The sequence below is a fragment of the Citrus clementina genome, unplaced genomic scaffold, assembly GCF_000493195.1.
Source record: "Citrus clementina cultivar Clemenules unplaced genomic scaffold, Citrus_clementina_v1.0 scaffold_3, whole genome shotgun sequence".
NCBI lineage: Eukaryota > Viridiplantae > Streptophyta > Magnoliopsida > Sapindales > Rutaceae > Citrus > Citrus x clementina.
The window spans coordinates 44,173,430-44,194,907 of NW_006262339.1; the positions used below are offsets into that span (position 1 = coordinate 44,173,430).

General features: G+C 34.8%; 3 protein-coding genes across 5 annotated transcripts; all 3 read right to left on the bottom strand.

Annotated features, from left to right (window-relative positions):
* Positions 1-4,220: 4,220 nt before the first annotated feature.
* On the bottom strand, positions 4,221-9,076 carry LOC18047873 (protein TIFY 4B). The gene is made up of 9 exons (XM_006443929.2): positions 8,753-9,076; positions 8,547-8,665; positions 8,197-8,333; positions 6,944-7,034; positions 6,694-6,853; positions 6,441-6,506; positions 5,779-5,836; positions 5,465-5,679; positions 4,221-4,933 (listed from the first exon to the last, which is right to left on the bottom strand). The coding sequence occupies exons 1-9, from the start codon at positions 8,868-8,870 to the stop codon at positions 4,917-4,919; spliced, it is 981 nt and encodes a 326-aa protein (XP_006443992.1). The 5' UTR covers positions 8,871-9,076; the 3' UTR covers positions 4,221-4,916.
* A 625-nt stretch (positions 9,077-9,701) lies between these two features.
* LOC18047874 lies at positions 9,702-13,178 on the bottom strand. Of its 3 annotated transcripts, none has more exons than XM_024186926.1 (8): positions 12,544-13,178; positions 12,314-12,463; positions 12,068-12,208; positions 11,842-11,934; positions 11,473-11,592; positions 11,066-11,380; positions 10,598-10,947; positions 9,702-10,437 (listed from the first exon to the last, which is right to left on the bottom strand). In XM_024186926.1, exons 1-8 carry the CDS (start codon positions 13,049-13,051, stop codon positions 9,826-9,828), a joined length of 2,289 nt encoding a protein of 762 aa, XP_024042694.1. In that variant the 5' UTR covers positions 13,052-13,178; the 3' UTR covers positions 9,702-9,825. The 3 variants fall into 3 exon arrangements, with proteins under 3 accessions (XP_024042694.1, XP_024042695.1, XP_024042693.1); XM_024186927.1 differs by having other exon boundaries at positions 11,866-11,934; positions 12,314-12,466; XM_024186925.1 differs by having other exon boundaries at positions 12,314-12,466.
* Positions 13,179-17,918: 4,740 nt separating this feature from the next.
* On the bottom strand, positions 17,919-19,154 carry LOC18048266 (chlorophyllase-1, chloroplastic). Its single transcript, XM_006443932.2, has 2 exons — positions 18,767-19,154; positions 17,919-18,656 (listed from the first exon to the last, which is right to left on the bottom strand). The coding sequence occupies exons 1-2, from the start codon at positions 19,058-19,060 to the stop codon at positions 17,961-17,963; spliced, it is 990 nt and encodes a 329-aa protein (XP_006443995.1). The 5' UTR covers positions 19,061-19,154; the 3' UTR covers positions 17,919-17,960.
* Positions 19,155-21,478: the final 2,324 nt, after the last annotated feature.

Consider the following 21,478-nt stretch of genomic DNA (forward strand, 5'->3'; position numbering starts at 1 on the left):
TGGCCAATGCCGCTGCTGCTGCTTGCGGGTGGTTGGGGGGGGGGGGGGGGGGGGGGGGGTGGGGGGTTTGCGGTAGGGGCGCGCCGCGGGCATGTAGAGACGAGGGACTATGGAGATTCAGCTGCTCCGCCTCCAGTAAATTACCAATTTAAGTGTAGACGACTCCGTAAAACAGCACTTAAATTGCTATTAACAAATGAATAAAATCATGATAAGATTTTTTTTTTAATTAGTAAATTTTAAGAATCTTTTTTTTTTTTAAAAAAAGTAAAATTATTAAATAAAAAATTGCAAAAATTTTGTCATAATCGTGTTTCTTCATCATTTTCATTGTTCTTGCATTGTATGCTGTTGGTCAAAGTCTTCACCTAAATGTAAAAAGGGCAAAAATGAAAAAAGAAGAAGAAGAAAAGATAACCTCAATTTCAATTCAAACATTCATAATTCGATCAAGAAACATTAAAAAATAGAGTTTTCATCTAAAGAAATAAATTGAGAAATGGTTAATTATTTCTAGGTGATAAATGTTTTGATAAATTTTAAAAAGGTGGCACATTTTAAAAATACTCGAGCGGATGACAGACCGTTAACTTTAATGTAAACAGTAAATAAATTTTTGTCCCTAGAATTAATTATAAATGATGTTTATACCCCTATAATATCTACAAAATGACATTTATATCCCTACAATTAGTTACAAAATATGTTTTTGCCTCTACTCAATTATTTTTTATTTTTTAAATAGAAAAAGTTATTTTACCTCTTTAAATTGATGTTTTTTAAATAAAATGTATGAATTAACCAAAAAAAAAAGCATGTTAATTGCACTTAAATGTAATTTTTTTAATAATTTTTCTATTTTAAAATAAAAAATAATTGAGTAGTGGAAAAACATATTTTGTAACTTATTGTAGGAATAAAAATATCATTTTGTAGCTATTGTAGGGGCATAAACATCATTTTATAATTAATTTTAAGGGTAAAAATGTTATTAATTTACTGTTTATATTCAAGTTAACGACAAAATTAACGATTTATCACTCGTTTGAGTATTTTTAAAACATGTGTCACCTTTTTTTAAAATTGTAAAATATGTATTACCTCTAACATGTATTACCTAGAGGTAATTAACCCATTGAGAAATAACAAACGTTTAGAACCTTTCATTAGGATAGTGCATTTTTAAATTCTTACAATATTTGTTTGATAATATATTGGCGTCTGTATTTTTTTATATTTTAACTTATTCTTAACTGTAATATAATTAGGAAGCTCTTATTCGAAATTCTCTCTCTCTCTCTCTCTCTCTATATATATATATATATATATATATTATGCATAGATAAAATAATGCATTGTGAATCTTTTAGAATAAAGTGGGTCTTCCACAATAAAATCTAATAAGTGAGATATCGACAAATATTTTTCATACTATTCTTTTATTTGAAGAAATAATTCATCAAAATAATTAGTTACCGATTAACCATTAATATGGACACATCCAAGATGAGATCGCCAAATGTTATGGAGTTTCTATATTCAATCATTTTCCAAGAAATTCTTATGGAATAATCACAACCGCAGAAAGCTATAAGCCTGGGTCCAACGTCCACTTCCTCACATTACCGGAAAAATAATCTACACCACAAAGTCTGCAGATTGTTTTGTAAAATTTATTATCTTGCTTGTCTGTTCAGAGGGGGAAATTTGTAACCTACCCCCAAATAAATTGACGTTTTGCACTCTGCACCCACTAAAATTGACATGTTGCACCGTGTCCCCAATTCCGTTAGTTTTTAAGTTATTTTAAACAGCTCCGTTTGATTTTTTATCTAATGACAAAAATGCCCCTTTAAGTTTGATTACACAAAAACACCCCTTCTTCTTCTCCATTTCTAACGAGCTTATATGTACATTGTCACCATTTTATTTTTCTCCAAAAAAATCTTATCAGGTTATATAAAATACACAGCTGCCAAAAAAAATTTAACAAACAAATACAAAGAAATCTGAAGATAAAGAATAATTAATAAAAAATAAACAAATTAAAAAGACCACAACACATTCAACGATTACAATTAAAATCAGTCCCTTCCACAACCATTTTCATCACCACTGATTCCTTATCCGCCACCATATTCTTCAACCCAATCAGAAAAATTACCCATGAATCATTAATTGACGCATTTGATTTTGATTACTTGATTTAGGGTTTCAAAATACAAGCCCCTAAATCATAATTCAAAACAACCCAAATAATAACTAATGAAACCCCAAAATCCATAATACTAAGCCTTAAAGGAACTAAGCGGTGGCGGCCAAAGGAAGCAGCTGACGCTCCAGACTGGCGCGGTGGCAATCGCGGTGGTTGATGTTTTATAATAGAGCAAAAGAAGAAAAGAAAATGGAGAAGAAGAAGAAGAGAAGTAATGGAGAAGAAAAAGGAGAAGAAACAGTGAAGAAGATGAAGAAAAAGAAATGGAGAAGAAGAAGAAGATAAGTAATGGAAAAGAAAAATGAGAAGAAACAGAGAAGAAGATGACGAAAAAGAAATGGAGAAGGAGAAGAAACAAAGAAGAAGAAGAAGAAAAAATGGAGAAGACGGAGAAGAAATAAAAAGAAAAAGGAAAGGACGAAATAAAGAGAAGCAAAAAATAAAAAGAGTTTCTATTAAAATTGATTTAAGGCTTTAACTTCCGATTTTAACCCTGTACCGTTAAACTTAACTGAATACATAACGAAATTGGGGGCGCGGTGCAACAAGTCAATTTTATTGGGTACGAGGTGCAAAATATCAATTTATTTGGGGGTAGGTTACAAATTTCCCGTTCAGAGGAGGCAGAAAATTATTTTGTGAATTTGATACAAAAAAAAAAAAAAAGTCAAAAAGCAGCCGTTCAACCTCCTTCACTCAATTTTGTAAAGGCAGTTATCCTAACGGGGGAAATGGTTTTTTTTTTTTGTTGAGAACTGATATTTCATCATGTATGCATCTCTCCACACGTAGTGTTTTGCAAGAGAGAAATACTATAAATTGGGTCCATTCAATTATGTTTAATTGAGAAATCATACAGACTTGAATCACTGCTCTCACATTTGAGTCCACTCAATCAATAATTTGTGAAAGCAAGCAGACCACCACTCGATCAAAGGCTGAGTGGTGGCAATGGGATTAGGTAGGTTAAGATTATATTGTCAATTTAATTAAACATAATAATTTATAAATATTAAAACTATATTAATATGTGATAAATGTAATAAAAAATTATTGATTTAATAATGTAAATAATAAATTGTAGTAAATATCTTTTTTTTATTTCACATTAAATTACAATTATGTTTTAATTTAAATATTTTTATAATTCCAAATTTACATTTTTATCTAATTATTAAAATAATATTCAAAATGTATATTTTAAAAATAATAGATAGATAGATAAATAAATAAATAAATTTAATAAATAAAAATAAAATAATTTAAATTATAATTTATATTTAATTAATATTATTGAGGTTGATTGGTATAATTAATAGTACTAAAAATTTTAGTCTATACTAGTAGAAAAAACTTGTCAACTGTAATATTATAATATAAATTATTATGAATAAAAAATATTAAAATATCTTATAATTAAAAATGTTTTTTAAAATTGTTATTAAATGAATTTTCATTTGTATTAATTCAATTAAACTATGATTAGTTGACTAATTATTTTTTTAGTTAATAATAACAACAACAACATTAAATATAATCTTATCATATCTTATCCTATCTCATCTTATTCTATTCCAAATACCTGCCTGATTTAATACACACCTCTGCACACATTATGACTCACGAAGATAACACATAATGAGCTTTCATTAGTCGAGCTATGGGCTCACAACACAACTCCACTAATAGGGACTCACCATGCGTACAATCTCGCACTTGATCAAAATTCCATAAATAATAATAATAATTTTTCCAAAAAATCCGATACATGATATAATACACTACAAGACAAAATACATTAGATTAACATATGTGTTTTGCTTCCTTTCAGTTATCCCTAATTTTAATAACTTAATAAATCTCTTATTAGATAATGACTATCTTTCTCTATACACATACAGAAGAATTCTGCAATAAAGACATTCTTTATTTTAACAAAATAAAAATACCACTACCAGATAAAAAACACAAATTTAAATATACTTATAGATAAAAAAATAATTTACAATCCATTAAAATATATATTTATTTATATTTTAGTAACATTCTAGTTTAATAAAGTGAAGATGCCGTAAGTGTTTCAACCGGTAATGGATACAGTAGGCCAGCTCACGTGCATCTTCATTTTGGGATTGCGGATTACATACCTTTAGATTTTGCTACAATGCATTATCCAAAATAATCCTGTCTAACGACCATGTACTTACAAGGATTAGCAATTTGTAAATCTTGGAATCTCTGTCATCTTTGAAAAAAATTATATGATTGCAATGGAGAACAGAGCACAATGGACTGCTTTTGAGCAAATTCAGTCACATATTGTTGCTTCCACAAACCCTACTGGTTTAAGACGCTTTACATGTACGTGAAGGAACCAACTCTGGTGATGACACTCTCCACCTGTTCTCATCTTGCGATCATTTATTTGATTGCAGATTTAGAGACGACTACAACATGAAGAACTATCTTGAATGTCCTTCATGTAACTCAAAAAGCAATTGCTGCAACTAAAACAACACACTACACCTTATGTCACGAACCATCATACAAAGACTACGCACTTGTATAAACTTTATGTCACCAACCATCATACAAAGTCTACGCACTTGTATTCTTTATGCACACCAACGTGGTTAGCTTGGATAAAATACAAGTTCCAAGCAAGTTCTTACGCACAAATCAATTTTCCTACTCTCTATATTCAGTTTTCCGTGACATCTGCAAACAAAAAGCACACTAATCATTCAGTTTCCTAACGAAGCAGCTACAATTATTTCACATCACAAAAATGTAGAATAGGGTGATATGCTGTGTCATTACAATCCCCCAATGCATACAAACTTCATATCATTTCACACCTGAGATTTGCAAGTCATGTTGCAAACTTTGCACTAATTGTTCACACTAAAACCAAAGACCCAGTTCTAGTGCAATCATGCGAAGATGACATATATATAAAACATCAGAATCATTTTATTTTCTTCTGTCTTTTGTTCATATTCCAGGGGTTGGGGGAGTGGAAGGAGTCAGTGGATGCAAGGAAACTTCGGCACTTTATGGATATCAAATTCAGTTATCAGCAGATAAGAGCAAGTTGCTTGTCAACATTGTAGAGGCAGGTATCCATGAGTGTGTTAGAAAAGATTACGTGAATTTTTTTAAATTTCTCCCATTTCACATATCAAGAAAGAACATAATTTATTATAGAACTACCACGAAACAAAGCATGCAACGAGATCAGTCTGTTACCTTTGTCATTAGGATCCACAGGAAGATTGGAAACATTTGCCAAATTCTCAACCACACCACATCCAGGAGATGTCTGAGATGGCCTGCTTTGAAGAGTAGAGCAAACATCACTAGGATTCAATTGCTCATTTGCAAACTGATCTCCCACCCAGCGGTTTAAGTAGACGTCCAGACTACTGGATGAAGGCATTGCTATCTTTCTCTTGTTCTTAAACCTTCACCTAACAGGGGTATGAGACACATACAGGAAAGGGAATTTGCTATTCGTAAACTTATAGTGTTGTCATTTAGAGCCTATCAGTGTTTTAAGATACCTGTCTTTCCGCTTCTCCCGGTATCTCTGCACCGATGCTTTTCTGCTGGTTGGCCCATCTAGAAGTAACCAACAAAGAGATAAGAAAAATGAGGTGAGATGAAAGAAAGAGAAAGCAGAGTGACGAAAGTATAAGTTCCTAAAATTGTTAATCATATTTTCTAAGAACTCATAATTTAATTACATAAAAGAAAGTTTCTCGATAACAAGCAGCAGAATGGAATGAAGGACAGAAAAAGACAATCCAGTGTTGGTGCATGGTGACACAGAAATAACATACCAAGCAAGAAAACTGTTAATAAAGTAAAAAATAAGTGTCTATAAAGCTAAGGGTTGAGCTATGAGAAAGGAATGTATGAACTCAAACATTGACATGATCAAGGACATAAACAGCAAAAACTAACTAGAATTATCAGTACCAATAAAGAGGGAAAAATAATATTTAAAAGAAAATATTACTCAACTTGTACTGGAAATTTAAGACCAAGGGTTGCAGAAGTAGTTTCATTTTCAAAAAAGCAACATTATAAAGATATTAACGACCTACGAACATAACAGAAAACTGCTCATCTAGTATTATGCAATCAATGTACATCTAATACAAAGAAAATAAGACAACTATGGAATTATGAGACAATTATGGAATTACGTAGAAGCACTTACCAAAGCTGTCTTCATGAGAAATGTTGCTTTCTTCCCAGGGAAGCTGACAGTTTTCCACCACTTTCACTGCAAATAAAACCAACAATGTTGACAAAAGATTATCCCACTATAATTGCCATAACATCACAGTCCTAGCACTTTCAGTTGAGAAGTACTAGTCCTCTGCAGTGCATCTCAAATCACGCCACAAATTCTACTTGAATCCGCCAATAAACAAGATAATGGAAACCCCAGACACTACCCCAATACCTACCTGTTTGTAACGTTGGGAAGATCACCGGAGAACTTGGGCCTACATTGATACCTGCAGTTTGCAAGTGGCACGGAACAGACTGTAGTCCTGTTGTTCCATCTGATGGAGCTTTCTGTGATAGAGGGAGTGGGCTTGCAGCAAGCTGCAGAATTGCTTGTGCCTGAAATTTACCAGCCAATGATGTTACTAGGCTAGTTCATAACAGATATATACTCAATAGTTTTTAAAAAGAAAAAGAAGACTTCATCACCTTCTCACTCGGCATATCATCGTAGACATTCACCTTTCCACTGTAAAAGATTGTCATCTGTCCTACTGCCTCCTTTGCTGCTACTGTAGTTCTGGGCATTTTAAGAATATTTAAATTTCAAAACTTCTATAAATAGTCCAGTTAGCTACTCCTCAGAAGTCATTTTGATGATGATTTCAAATCAGAACTAAATACTTATGAATTCGTGTGAGTTGATCTAAGTTGAAAATTTTATTATCTTTTTTTACCTCGAATAAGTAGTTTTGAACCAAAGTAACCTTGCACGCAATTAAACTATACACATGAAATGGAGAATCATCCTACATTGGGTCAGATCAGTGATATATATCCCATGAAATAAGGATCCCTACAAAATCTCTGCAATGCTACAAACCAGAAAAAAAATCCTCATAGCAAGATTTAATTCCAGGTAAAGCCATAAATTTGCTCCAATTAAGAATTTTCCTAATAGAAGTGACAAAAAGACTGACCAAAATTTTGTGCAAAAAAGTAACAGAAGTGTGGCGCTACCATCAAACCATTAACCATACAGTGTACCGATAACAGGATCTAATAAGCATGAGGTCATACCAAAAATTTCATAAGCTAAAGAGTTCAATGAATCTCGTCTATAAATGTCTCGACATATCTGCAATGAACTCTTTTTCAAGAGTATCCATAATAACAAATGTAACAGATGACTAAATGATATTCAAACTATAGAAAGTTTTTTCAGGTTCACACACATTGATATTGTTCATGACCAACTGAATGTTTACTGATGTACACATCATTTCATTCCTATAATTAGACTTTGATCAGCCAAAGAATAACGTATTTGCATAGTTATAAGCACAATAATTTAACAATCATCTTGTCACCAATACACCACTTACGATAGCCCAAACGGCAAGTATCCTGAGCAATTTCTAATTTCAGTCACACATGATAGAGTGGTAAAAGTGAGCATGTTTTCACTTGTATAATCGCCCATATGTCCACGCACACTCACATCCACAATGGTGAGACTTAGCATGTTGACTCGCTGACCCAACAGCCATCGCCACAAACTTGACCAGCATGTCCCATGAAGTCCAAATTGAGTCTATCCAGAAGTATTAACAAAACCCTAATCTAAAGGCATTCAAAATCTCACATTAATCTAGCCAACTAAAATCCTCCTGTGCTCCAAGCAATATAAATTTAAAGTAGATAAACATGTTAAACCTTTAAATTTCAATTCTACATTCAACCTGGGAGAAATAGATTCACTGTCAGCTGCAAGTCGACTAGAAGAGTCGCCTGAAAAATCAGGCATGGGGGCATCCTGACGCCGACAAGGAGCCGGTTCACATGTTTCCTTAACTGTAACAGCCGAATGTGAAGGGACCTACAAGAAATTATTAATTTAATCAAATAAAGAAATACACAGGTGCACCACTTCATAAACAATAATTAAAAAAAAAAAGATAAATTATAAAAGTGTCCTCAACTTTGCACTTATTTAATAAAAGTAACAGCGTTAATCGTCAAATTAACGATTGATAAAATAACAGGGGAAAAAAAAAGTCACGGCAGAGGAAAAGAAGAAGTTGAAACTCACACTGTAGAGTTTCCTTCGTGCCTCAGTGGCCTCGGTATCCGTCGTTGTTTCAAGCAGCGTCTTGAGGCAGATCACTTGCTGGATCGCCTGCGATTTGTTCCACGATGGCCTCCTCATGCCTGCACCTCAAGTTCAAGTAAAACCTCACTCAAATTATCGTTACACGTACAGAGGTACGTAAGATCACAGGACAGAGTGAAGGGGACCTTTTTCTTTGAGGTATCGGCGACAATCTTCACGAGTGACCTGAGAAATGTCATCTTCAGTGAGCTGGTGGAGAGGCTTGTCAAGTAGCGACCGGGAAACCGTCTCTCCCGGTGACATGGCCTCGATTTCCGGTCTATAATGACTTGCAGAGACGGATCGATGAATTTTCAGGTTCTAATACACTTCCCGGTGCCTCCTCTGGTTACCATTTTAGTAAATATAGCTATTCACCTTTCACGAGCGTGCGAGCTAGGAAGAGTGAGCGCGTAATTTTACGGGAATTTTGGTTGTAGCGTCCGCGTCTCAGCTTTTGTTTACGCTTAGGCTTATTTATTAATAAAAAATAATAACAAAACAATTAAAAATGCTGTCTCAGCATGCAACCCCAGGACGCCACGTAATCGTATCTGCTTGTAATGACGCTACTATCCCCGTCTTAGTCCTAAAAGAAATTATTAACATTTGATCTTGACCGTAAGAATGGGAGGAATTTGCGTGTAGGGGTAATTACAGATTTTTATGATAGATATAGGTAGGCTGGCCGGGTGCTAAGCCTGACGCAGTCCACAGTAGAGGGTGCGATCATGTGGTGACCAATAATTTGTGGTACGGAATGATAAGCATCGGGCCCTCCATGGTGCTAGTTTAGATCCCCTCTATTGACACGTGTCATACCACCCACGTGTTTTCCAATCGTCTCAATAAAAAAGTAAAAACGAGATGTGTCACTTTTATCGAGGCATCTATGCAATTAAGAAGGCGCCACGGTGGGGCCTACTTATCCTGTACGAAAGTATGGACCACGTTATAAAGTAGCGACGATTGTCGATTCCTCCCCCCTGCACCCACTCGGCTTGTCTGAATAATTACTAATTAATTAAATAATTATTATATATATGACTTCTCACCCCCACCAAAAAAAAAATAATAATAAATCTACATGAAAAAATTAAATATAATTTACGGCCGGAACTCACCGTTCTGGTTCAATTACATCAACCAAAAACATAGCAAACAAATGAATTGTGAAAATTAAGGACACGCAAAAGACCGGGGGGGGTGGGGGGGTGTGTTACAGAGGAATCGATTTGTAGCTCCGTTGCGGCACCTTCTTAAAGGTAGCCCAAATAAGATCAAAATAAAGCGGGAATTGAGCTATAGCGAAGAGAGTTACTGGCAAGCACGTCACCGCGTATACTGGGAATGCTGCGTATTTCAATTTCTCTCTGAGCACAAAAAAGTGTCCGGCGCAGAAAGATACCAGCATAGAAGCTATGGACACGAACAGCGAAGTTAATCCAAGCAAGAGTTTTCCGGGCAAATCGCTACGGAAATCTCCTTCTTGGTACCGAGACGTTAGTATTGCTAAGAACATGACCACGGCCGTGACAGAGAAGCAGAGAGCTACCAGAGACGAGATAGCGAACACGTTGAATGCTGGCTGGTTTTCGAGTGTTGGCTCCCCGCTATCTTCCTTGACCCCACCGGGCACGGTGGCTGACGTGGCAAAGGCAACCGTTGCAATGAGTGCAGCCACGACCGAGCATGACTCGGACGTGTTGGTTAGCCATTGGCCGCCTGCTTGGACAAGCTCTTTGTGTGTCTCGGTGAAGACATCTTTCGGAGACTTGTTTTGCTCGTTGTAACGAACAAAGAAGTGGAATGGCATTGAGTCTCTGACAAACTGCGTGCATTTTGCAAATTACATATATACATATACGGTATATATAAATAATAAATTAGATATGCCATTAGCTTTGGTCTATATATATGTGTGTGTGTGTGTGTGTCCGCGTTAACGATGTATACATACGATTATGACAGTATATGATACAGTAACATACCTCGTACCACTTCAGTTCCCATTGCATTTGTAAAGCGGCCCCCGGAATCAGCCATGGCTTATGGTCTCCTAAAGTTGCAGCGAGGTGCAATGCACTGTTTCCTTGGTCATCCACTTTACGAAACACAGTCTCTTGTATGATTGCTGTCTTGAGTAAGAGCTGATACACATGGCGTTGCCTATTCTCCACAGCCAACAGCATTACATTCTTCTTCTCCGAGTTCATGTCAAGGATTGCCACTGGAAATGATTTTAGAATTTTCTCCACTATTTCGGTTATTCCATTCTTTGCCGCGATTAAAATTGGGGTCTCCCTCTTTACCGTGTCAGGGATAGTACTCCCTGTTTTACCTACACAAAACAATATAATATAATACAAGCGGCATTTTAATCAACACGTACCCCCCGATTCCCCGCCCCATAAACATTTAATAGTGTCAGAGGCCATAAGCATCATTAATTTAATCACCTCCTTCATTTCTGTCTTCTGAATTTTTTCCATTGTTTCGGCTCAGTTTGTGTGTGTCAGCAACAACGTTGTGATCAGTTAGGGAGGTATCTGGCTGCTGATAACCTTCCAAGACGGCATCAGTGTCGCCACCATCAACAATTGCGTAAGGACTTGTCTCGTCTTCTTCTGCTTGTGATGATGGCCGGCGTAGGGGTTTTCCTCCATCGTCGTCATACTCATACAGAGAAGCGCGCCGTAGAAGTTCATCCAGAATCTGAACAGACCATGTGTGTTTCTGTTTCTTATCTCGGATCTTCCTTATCTTGGTTGATCCTAATTATTCAAGTAAATTTGTTATCTTATGGTATGGTTAGAACCGGAACAACATGGTAAAAAATATTATTGTTATTGTTATATTGCCCTACCCAAACCAAGAATGACTAGCATTGCCTTGGAGACTAGCTTGACAAACTCAAAGCAGGTTCCATAATTGGGAGGAAAAAATTGGTGACCTTGAGCTCCAATATTATGCCTTGATTCTTCTCCTGAATATAATATGAAAATTACAAACTATGTACGTATTTAGCATTACATCCCATTCCAGTAAGGCAGCTTTCAAATCTTGGGAATCTAAAGTTTTAATGAACATTGTGAAGCGTTTCATAATTCCTATGCTCAAGATTAAACATTCTATCTGGAACAGGTGTGACAAGCTCACATCTGCCAGAAGAGCGGTACGACATCTTAAAGTAGCTCAAATAGTTTAATTTTTGGTCAACAATAGGAACACTCACCTTGATCTCCAGTTCCGTCATTACCTTTTGACCTTTCAGGGTCCTCTGCATCTCTTGGCGTTGGTTCTTTCTTTGTATTTCCTCTATTAAACACTGGAAATGGGAACAACTCCGTTACCGTACATGGAATGTACCATGAATGGAAGAAATATTTTCACTTTTTATCTTTTTTGGATCACTTGTATATGCCGAGGTAGTTAATCATCAAATGAAAATTTTGACTCACAAACTATGACCATCGTTTTCAGCAGTCTAATGAAGTTGAGGCATGTTTCGTAGTTCTCTGGGTAGTTCGTTTGCTTTTTAATTGTTGTGAACAGATGCTGGTCATAAGATGTCTCCTCCTGAAGCTTATCAACGGATATACCTTCCAATTCCATTATCCATTGAACGAACGAATAAAGAATAATTAGCAACTGTGACATTAAGCACTAGTAAAGGAAGAAGAAAATGGGGGGCCAGTAATACTTACAATGATATATGATACCAGTGCAAAGCCCGAGGTGGCTACCGCTTCTGAAGGCATTGGGCTTTGTGGCGAGGAGGTGGAGTGGGGACACTCCTCGCTCGTTCACAAAGTTAACAAGTTTTTCATATAGATGAATTATTTGAAATGCCAAATCTACTAGAAAATACAACGCCGTATTAGTGAAAGCCTGCAATTGAATTATATGATTCTCTCGTGATCTGAACTGAACTTACCGAAGTAGTACCCAGAGATGGCATAGTGAAGAATAGTCTCGCCATTCTTTCTTCTGGAGTAATTATAGCCATCGTCTACAGAGGCACAGAGATAATGCAGGCAAAGGAAGGCATCCTTATGGCCATGACGAGCAGCCAAGAAGAAAGGGGTTTCGTTTTCGTGGTTACGCTCGCCAATCAATCTTGGATCGGCAGTAGCAATGCATTTGCACATGCTCACATTCCCCAGCCCGGCTGCGATGTGCAAAGGCGTGCTGCCTCGCTCGTCTCCAATTTTTAAGACTTTGAGCTGCTGCTTTTCGTGAATTATCCTCACAAGATCTTCCACTATCTCTTCTTGCCCATCGGAGACAGCAATGTGCAACGCTGTCCCGCCTGATCGTGTGATCCTGGCCTCGTGAATTCTGTCATCTTTCCCGTAATTTTCAACGACTTCGTTCCACTTACCTTTCATGGCACTCTTGAACAAACCCTTTTTAAGTTGATCAATGTCAATCCCAGTCGCCATTGTTAAAGCCTCTTCCTCTTCAACTGGAAATTTAACTAGCTGTGAGCTACAGGTTTTAACTTAATTGGAGCTGTCAATACTCAGTATTGGCTAAGAGGCTTAGCTGTATTAATAATTTTATTCTCCAAAAAAGAGTCGCTCTGCTACTGGCAAACATGTAAAATTAAGAAGAATTTAAAGAAATGGATATGAAGATAAAGGTAAAATATGTTGTGTTCCATTTGTAGCCTCCCGTTAAACGTGTTTGATTCTTCTGGGACAAATAAGAAAGATGGAGAGGAGATAACATTATATTGTTCTGTCTTTTGGAACAAGCCATGTTAGCACAATTAAATTTTATCTCAAATTTAAATAAAAAAGTTAATTATGTCAGCTAATATGCATGAGTTTATGTAAATATATTCATCTCTTATGTCGTCATTTGCACACAAACTGAGACTAACAACTTTTAAAATTGGAGCGAAGGGGCAGCACAAATTTAATATAATGAGTCAAATTTTATAAGCCATGGCAATACGTGAAGCATATTGTATTGTTTCAACTTTCAATATTTTTCTACAATTGCGATAATCGACTGATACCAAGACCAAAAATTGGAACCTGTAAAGCATAGAATGTTCGGCCCCACGAAAAAGAGAAAAGTAAAATAAACCTCTTTTAATAAAGAAAACGCTAACTATGTTTGCTTCAACTATGCGATTGGCCGTTTGTCCAAACTCCTCTCTTTATAATAGAGGAAATTAGTAAGTTCGAGTTCTCATGTGAGGCTTATCTTACTGTGTAAATCTTTTCTAAAAGTAATCTAATGATTTAGTTGATTAATCTATATATTTTTTATGAACTTATCGGTGTATATTTTCCCATATATTTAATATGAATGAAATATGTATTCTTGATAAAATAAAATAAAAAATTGTAGAATAATGAAGGAAGAATGAACGATTCGATAAAAAATTATGTCTTGAGTCAAAATTCAAAATGACTGCTAGATGTGACAATTCGCTTACATTAATATTTTGAGAGCTGCTATCTTATGTTTAACATAAGATACAACCCTCTCTATCAGCGGTGGGCCCTAGTGGGATTCACGAATCATTTGTGTGAGAAATTATACCTTACGTTAAATGTAAGGTAGAAAAATCCTAATATTTTTAGCACAATTAAATTTTATCTCAAATTTAAATAAAAAGTTAGTTATGTCAGCTAATATGCACGAGTTTATATAAATATATTCATCTCTTATGTCGTCATTTGCACACAAACTGAGACAAACTTTTAAAATTGGAGCGAAGGGGCAGCACAAATTGATATAATGAGTCAAATTTTATAAGCCATGCAATACATTAAGCATAATAGCATACTGTATTGTTTCAGCTTTCAATGTTTTTCTCAAATTACGATAATCGGCTGATACCAAATCAGACGAAATATTGGAACTTGTAAAGCATAGAATGATCGACCCCAACAAAAGAGAAAAGTAAAGTGATAATGCAACTGATTGGCTGAGCTTTGTAATATGGGCCCAATTAACTTGGGCCACAAGCATGTTCATGATGAATAACGTGACTCTCGCGTTCAATCTTCCTCCAGGTTCTTTTGCACTAAAAATTGGGAGTTTATCTTTTCCAATGGATCCATTTACTTTAACCTCTTTTAATAAAGAAAACTCTAACTGTGTTTGCTTCGACTATAAGTCATATTTTTATTTCCAGAGAGGGGATTGGCCGTTTGTCAAAACTCCTCTCTTTATAACAGAGGAAATTAACAAGTTTGAGTTCTCATGTGAGACTTATCTTACTGTGTAAATCTTTTCTAAAAGTATTCTACATGATTTTATTGATTAATCTATATATTTTTTATGAACTTATCGGTGTTTTTTTTTTCTACATATTTAATATGAATGAAATATGTGTGTGAGAGACTCTATCTTACGTTAAACGTAAGATAGCAAAATCCTAATATTTTTGGCACATGTGGTGTTTCGAAAGATATGTGAATACTTGAGAAAAGAAAATGTAGATAAAAAGTAAGAAATAATTTTTTATGTTGGTGAAAGTAACTTCAGCTTGTTACTTGTCAATTTTTTTTTCTTAACATCATTCATCTGTTTAGCAAATTCCTGTTATATTTGATCCTGTCAGCCCATTTCTCTTCAAAGCTCAAGTAAATATTTAAAGCAGACGCTTATATTCCTTACTACGTGCTAATTTGATGGTTTTATCCTTCGTCATTAATATTCAGGTGACTGGTTTTATCTGAGAGGTCCAGCTACTTTGCCGATCCAACGGTTCTCATCTAAAATGGGTTTAGTTTATGCGGGTTTTAAGTGTATTGGAATAATAGATTTATATGGTGTAATACAAAGTGATTTTGCTACCAAACATGAGACAGCATAAATTTAATACCATGCAAAATTTTAATACTATGTAAGCCAAACATGCCCCGAAATGTATTAGCCATGAACAAAATCAAGAAGATCCATGAAACCAATTCAGAAATCTGGAAGAAGTAAGGTCCGGTCACAAGAACATAAGTCAAAAGAACAGAAAGTAAGGGAACAAATAAGGAGGCACATGAAGTTTTGCTTGTGTGATTGTATATTTGTGTTCAAGGTTACAACTGGAAAGTTATGGACAACTGGGGCTACAGACTTACGGAGTTATGGTTGCACTTTATATCTTCGAGTCATTAATGGAAAGGCTTTTATGATCATTTTGGCTTCATCTTCACTACATTCTTTTTAGAATAAACTTTTATGAAAACTTGCAGCCTTCAAGATTGCAAGAAACTAGGAGCTTTTGGGACAAAAACATTTTCCCAAACCTGTATCTTCATCTTCTTCATGATATGATTGTCAGCAGCAAATAAACTGAGAAACATATATTACAGCTCAGGAAAACAGCGATTGGAACATAATAGAATGAATAGATCTCAATCCCTTCATCACAGCAAGATCAATTCAAGCCTTGGGTTACGTACGTAGTCTATGGCTTAACAATTGTAATTTATATATTCACGTGATTCTTGATTTATTCTTTCCTTAATTGATGTACAAAGACATGTATAAATATTCCTTCACTGTGAAATGAATAGCATGTAACTTTCTTACAAACATTCGCATCTGTTAATTTCTTCTTAGAACAATCATTTGATTTCTTATAGTCATAAATGTTGTTCTCTTGTGGCATTGCCTCATAAAATAGATCAAAGTGTAAAATCAAATTTTCATTATCAATGACTGTAGCCTTTTAAGCTATGCTGGCGTAGCCGTCATTTAAACTCAATGAGGGCAAATTTAATTTTCCTCAATGATTTTGGTGATGAAAATATCATTTCGAACCTATGTTTTAATATTTATTATTCAAAGCCAGCAGGGATAAAAATGACTCTCTATTAATTGGAAAGTAAAATTTTTAGTTAAAATTGCAAAATAATTTCCTATTAAAGTCCGCGGGGGCAACTGCCCTGCTAGTAGATAACTAAATATGTTCATCCACAACAGCCATGCACTGATGCACATATCTATTAATTGAGAAAAAAAGCAAAGGGTTTTTTTTTCAACCAACAGTTATTTAGGCAATATATTACCTAATCATTTGCAAATATTTAGGAGATTATTTTGGAATGCTTGCAAGAAGTTGTTTGCATATCCATCACTTGCATAGTAAGGGTTTTTGTGCTTGTCAGATTACTCCCAATTGTATTTGCGTTTCTTTTCTTCGGCAGCCGTCACATAAAATCCAAGGGTGACTCTTGGTAAAGGACTAACAAGAACCCTTTGGCGAAGTAGCCATCTTATTCAGCCAATTTGTCACGTCACTCCACTCGAGCTGTATTATTTATCGGTTTGTTCTTAGACTAGACAAGACAACCTATGAATTTTTTGTCTTTATCGGAAAAAATTAGAAAAAAATAAAAACCTACGGAATTTTGTCCAAGGGGAATTATTGATTTCACGTTCAAGGAATCAAGATGCATTTGAAAAGCATTTTAAACAACATGATATAACTCCATACGCAAGTAAGTGCATGATTGTACGTAAGCAAAGAAGGTTACCCTACGTTTCATCAGTAACGGACATGAACCAAAATGATGGCCCTCAGTGACTGCAAGAATAATTGACCTCTGTGACTGCAAGAATGATTGTATTTTGAAGACTGATTCAAAAATCTATTACTGCTTTCAAAAGTATTTCTACTTCCCGTCTTCAACCACACCGAAGCTGGGCTGCCAAAATTGATCGTCATCTTCAATTTGTACTTTTTTTTTTTTTTATAATTTATCAACCTCTAAATTGCACACTAACCAGATTTATTTCTAGATACTAGAAAGACAATATATCTTTCATAATTTTTTTTTTCAGAATTACATTACAATAACCGACTAATAATTATGATCGTAAAGTCTATGAATTTTTCTAATTCAATTCTACGATGACATAGTCCATTATCTAAACTCAAAGCGAATCTGATTTATCTTCAAGTATATAAAAGAAAATGAACCCGTACGATCAAGCACACAACTTGGATCTACTTAAGGATTTCAATCCTATCAACCAAGAATGAAAATATAAGTTGTCTATCACTCGACCACCAAGTGATTTGTGTTTCGATTGCAGGATTAAATATACTTTCGTATTATCGGAACTCAAATTTAATTTGATACGGATCAAAGCTATACTAACAAAATGACCAGATCTTTTCGGAGGGAGAATAACTTTAAATCTCATAACTGCGACTAATTTATTAGTAATGTAACAAAGAGGATTCCGTTGCAAACAGAGAACAACATCACTGCATATATATAACTAGTGATTCTAGTATAAATGAAATTGGCTGTTTTATTCTTAAAATTAGGGAAAAAAAAAGGAGCAAAAAAATTAAAGTACATTTAATTAATTTTAAGATCGTTAAACTTTTACATGAGTTGTCGTAAGCATGCTTGATGCATCAATGTACTCAACAGAATCAAGCTTTATAGGAGCAAAAGAAGGGTCTTTCAGGATTTGCCTAAAATCCTCAGCATCACCATAAAAAAAATCCTTCAGAAACGCCACCACAATCCCACTCACACATCTTCTCATTGGATCCCTCGATTCGTTTCCATTTTTGCAAAAGTATTTCGAAAGCGCCCAAGACTTTACGTCTGATGGATTATCATCCAAAATGTCCATGTGACCATAATCTGTAGCAACAAAATGAGCACGAGAAGAGTTCTTGCATCTGTTGAAAAACTCTTCATGGTTTGCTCCTTCAGGTGCACAAGCGGTGATGCACCTAGCCACGCCGCCGAGTCCGGTGCCAATCACAGTAACGGGAATCGAGAAGTCGAAAGAGTCGAAAGAAAGAATCGAGGGATCAAGTCCAGTGGTTTTACTAGTCCCAGCAACGGGGTCTAGCCCTATTACTGCACCGAATCCATAGCGTAGTGATAGAGCAAAAGCCGTTTGTCCTCCGCGACTGTGCCCCATAACAGCAACCAAGCTTACGTTCGCTTCAGTATTTTCTGGGAGATTTTGCTGCAGGCCTTGGGGTAGCCACTCCGCGACTTCTGCTGCGCTGTTAAGTTCATTGGTTGCACTTGGTGGCGGAATACTGGTGTATAGCTACAAATGCCACGCACACACATCGTTTAAAATTAAGTTATAGTTTTGTACATGTAAATAAAATTAATGTTGAAATATGGATTATACATTGATATATTGAGCATACATACCTGAGGAGCAACAACGATGAATCCATGGGACGCTATGTGGTCAAAGATCTTCGAATAGCTTTTGTTGCTGAGAGAAGTGCCATGAAGGAACAAGATGACATTAAAAGTTCCTTTTTCGGCTGGCGTGACGATAATCAATGGCTTTGGAGGAGGTGGTGAGGATGGAGATGATGTCTCCAGCGTGATGCGTTTTGTGGAATAAATTCCTCTTGTAAATACCGGAAGTGTGGCCGTAGCCAAAAGGGGAGTGCCTTGCACTGAAGCTGCAGGCTTGGCGTCCACCATTGCTGCCATTATCGTGATTTTATTTTCCGCGCGAGAACGTACTGTTGAGAGACAATTGAAAGAGATGAACAGCAAAGGCGGATTTCAGATTTATATATAATGTTAAGACTGAACGTCAAACTTTAACGTCTATAGCATTTGAGAAACACGACAATATTTTACTAGTCGTGAGAAAGAAAATTCAATGTATGCATGTGTCTAAATGGAAACCAAATCCATTTTGTTTCCTCGCCTCTCCTATCCTTCCAAATTTTAATAATCCATGTGTCACTAACGAAATTGAATACCAAAAACTGACCTCCAAACTCACCTCTAAAGCAAGTTTTTTTTTTTTAATTTTATCTAAAGGATGAACAAATTTGAAGTTCCCTGAAATATAAATGGATCTAAATACAAAATACTTGACTGATATGTTTGTGAGTTTTTTTTTTTTAATGCTGAATGTAAGTGACATCTTATTTTTTTTATAAATAAAAAAGTTTTAAACATAACTATTTGACATTTATATCCTTATGAGTCAAAATACTTAAAGGAATTAGGTTTTATATATACTTCTTATTTAAATATTTTTTCATTTAGATAAAAGTCACAAAAACTATTCAAGGTGTAAATGTCTAAAAATCATATATAAGTTAAAAAAATGTAACTTTAAAAAAAGATATGAAATTAATAAAATTTCAGAATTCAAAGTTTAGCAAACAAAGCCTGAGTGTTCAACTATTATCAATTTTTTTCTTGATAATTCTTTTCCTCTCAACTCTTTCTATTTTGACATCAATCTCTAGCCAATTGTTAAAAAAAATAAAATTAGAAAGTACAATTGAAAAAAGACAATTTTTTTAAGCAAATTATGATTTAGATTTTGCTTTAGTTTTTTTAAGAAATTTCAATCAAATTATGTATGTTATCTTAATCTTTTATCAGATTTGGTTACTTTAACAATTAATAGTAATTTATTTTTTTTCATTTGTTCATTTGTTCTTGATGTTTGTCTTCTTTATTTATCTTTTATATTGTTCTAGGCTTATTATTATGCCTTTAGAATGCTTGAGTGACTTGGATTCTTTAGATGCCGAACTTTTTGGTACTCGGAAATATGATACCCCGAATAACAATTTGTAATTAAACAAAAGAAAAAGTTCAAATTTTATCAGAAGGAAGATATAGCAACATAAAATGTAGTAACTTCAAAAGTTATGCTTAACACTAATTCTAAGTACATAAAAACTATAGGCAAACTACTTCAACCTCACAATTATCCAACACCACTGAAACAAATTTATTAGAAATTACAACTCCATTCACACAAAAAAAAAAAAAAAAAAAAAAACTGTTCCCTGTGACAGCCACGATCTGCAAGCTCCACCAATTCTTTAGCCTCCTCAATTAAAAACATCCAAAAGTTGTGTGCAAATGTCATATGGAGTTACTGATGAATCACCTTATTTTTCTTTAGCATTCCCCTCTTTTCCTTTTCATTTTCCTTTGCTTTTCCTCCATTCAAATTCTTTCACCGTGCGGTTGTGGTCCTCAAACACACATCCTCCATGTCCCTGGGTTAGTTGACAGAGTGCGTCAATCGAAGGTCGCCTTGCAGTGTGCGTGTTTGATTATAATTATCGTAGAATAAGTCAATGAAATTGCAGAAAGTCTCCGATCATTTAATAAATCTTTCGTAAATTTCCTCATCGCTTCCTATGTCACTATGATATTGGTGTAGCCGGTGACTTTGGATAAACTCATACTGGCGTACATTATGGTTTAAGCACTGCCTGGAACTATATTATTCATCAATTTTTTTTATATAACGTTAAAACATCCTCCATGTCCCTGGGTTAGTTGACAGAATACGTCAATCGAAGGTCGCCTTGTAGTGTGCGTGTTTGATTATATGATTATAATTATACGTCAATCAATGGATGTACTAATTCATGTTTATTGTGAAATATACAAGCCCTTATACACACCGAATAAATTTCTAAACATGTATAAAAAATAGTTGATTATTGATTTTCACAAATTCCAATATATCAAACATCCTATTGAATTATTAATTCCAAAGCACTTTTTTAAGTATCAATAGTGGAATAAATTATTTGATAATTTAAAACCCAAACTTACGCCTAAATTCTTTAAATTATCTCAATCAACTTTTATTTTATTAGTTGACTATCTCCATCAATTTTTTGTAAAAAATAGAATTGACGACCATTTGTATGTTGGCTTTATTTGAAAGTCAGTCAACATTTATTTTTCATGGAGTATTAATGAAGCGTTTTTCCTCATTGGTCCAAGTCTTACAAGTCTTCGTCAGTCATTATAGAGACCAAAACTAATTATCTTTATCTGTGCCAATCGCTATAAAGATTGATTTTGAATTAATATTAAGATCGATTGTCCAGTAACATTAAGATTGATTGAATCAAT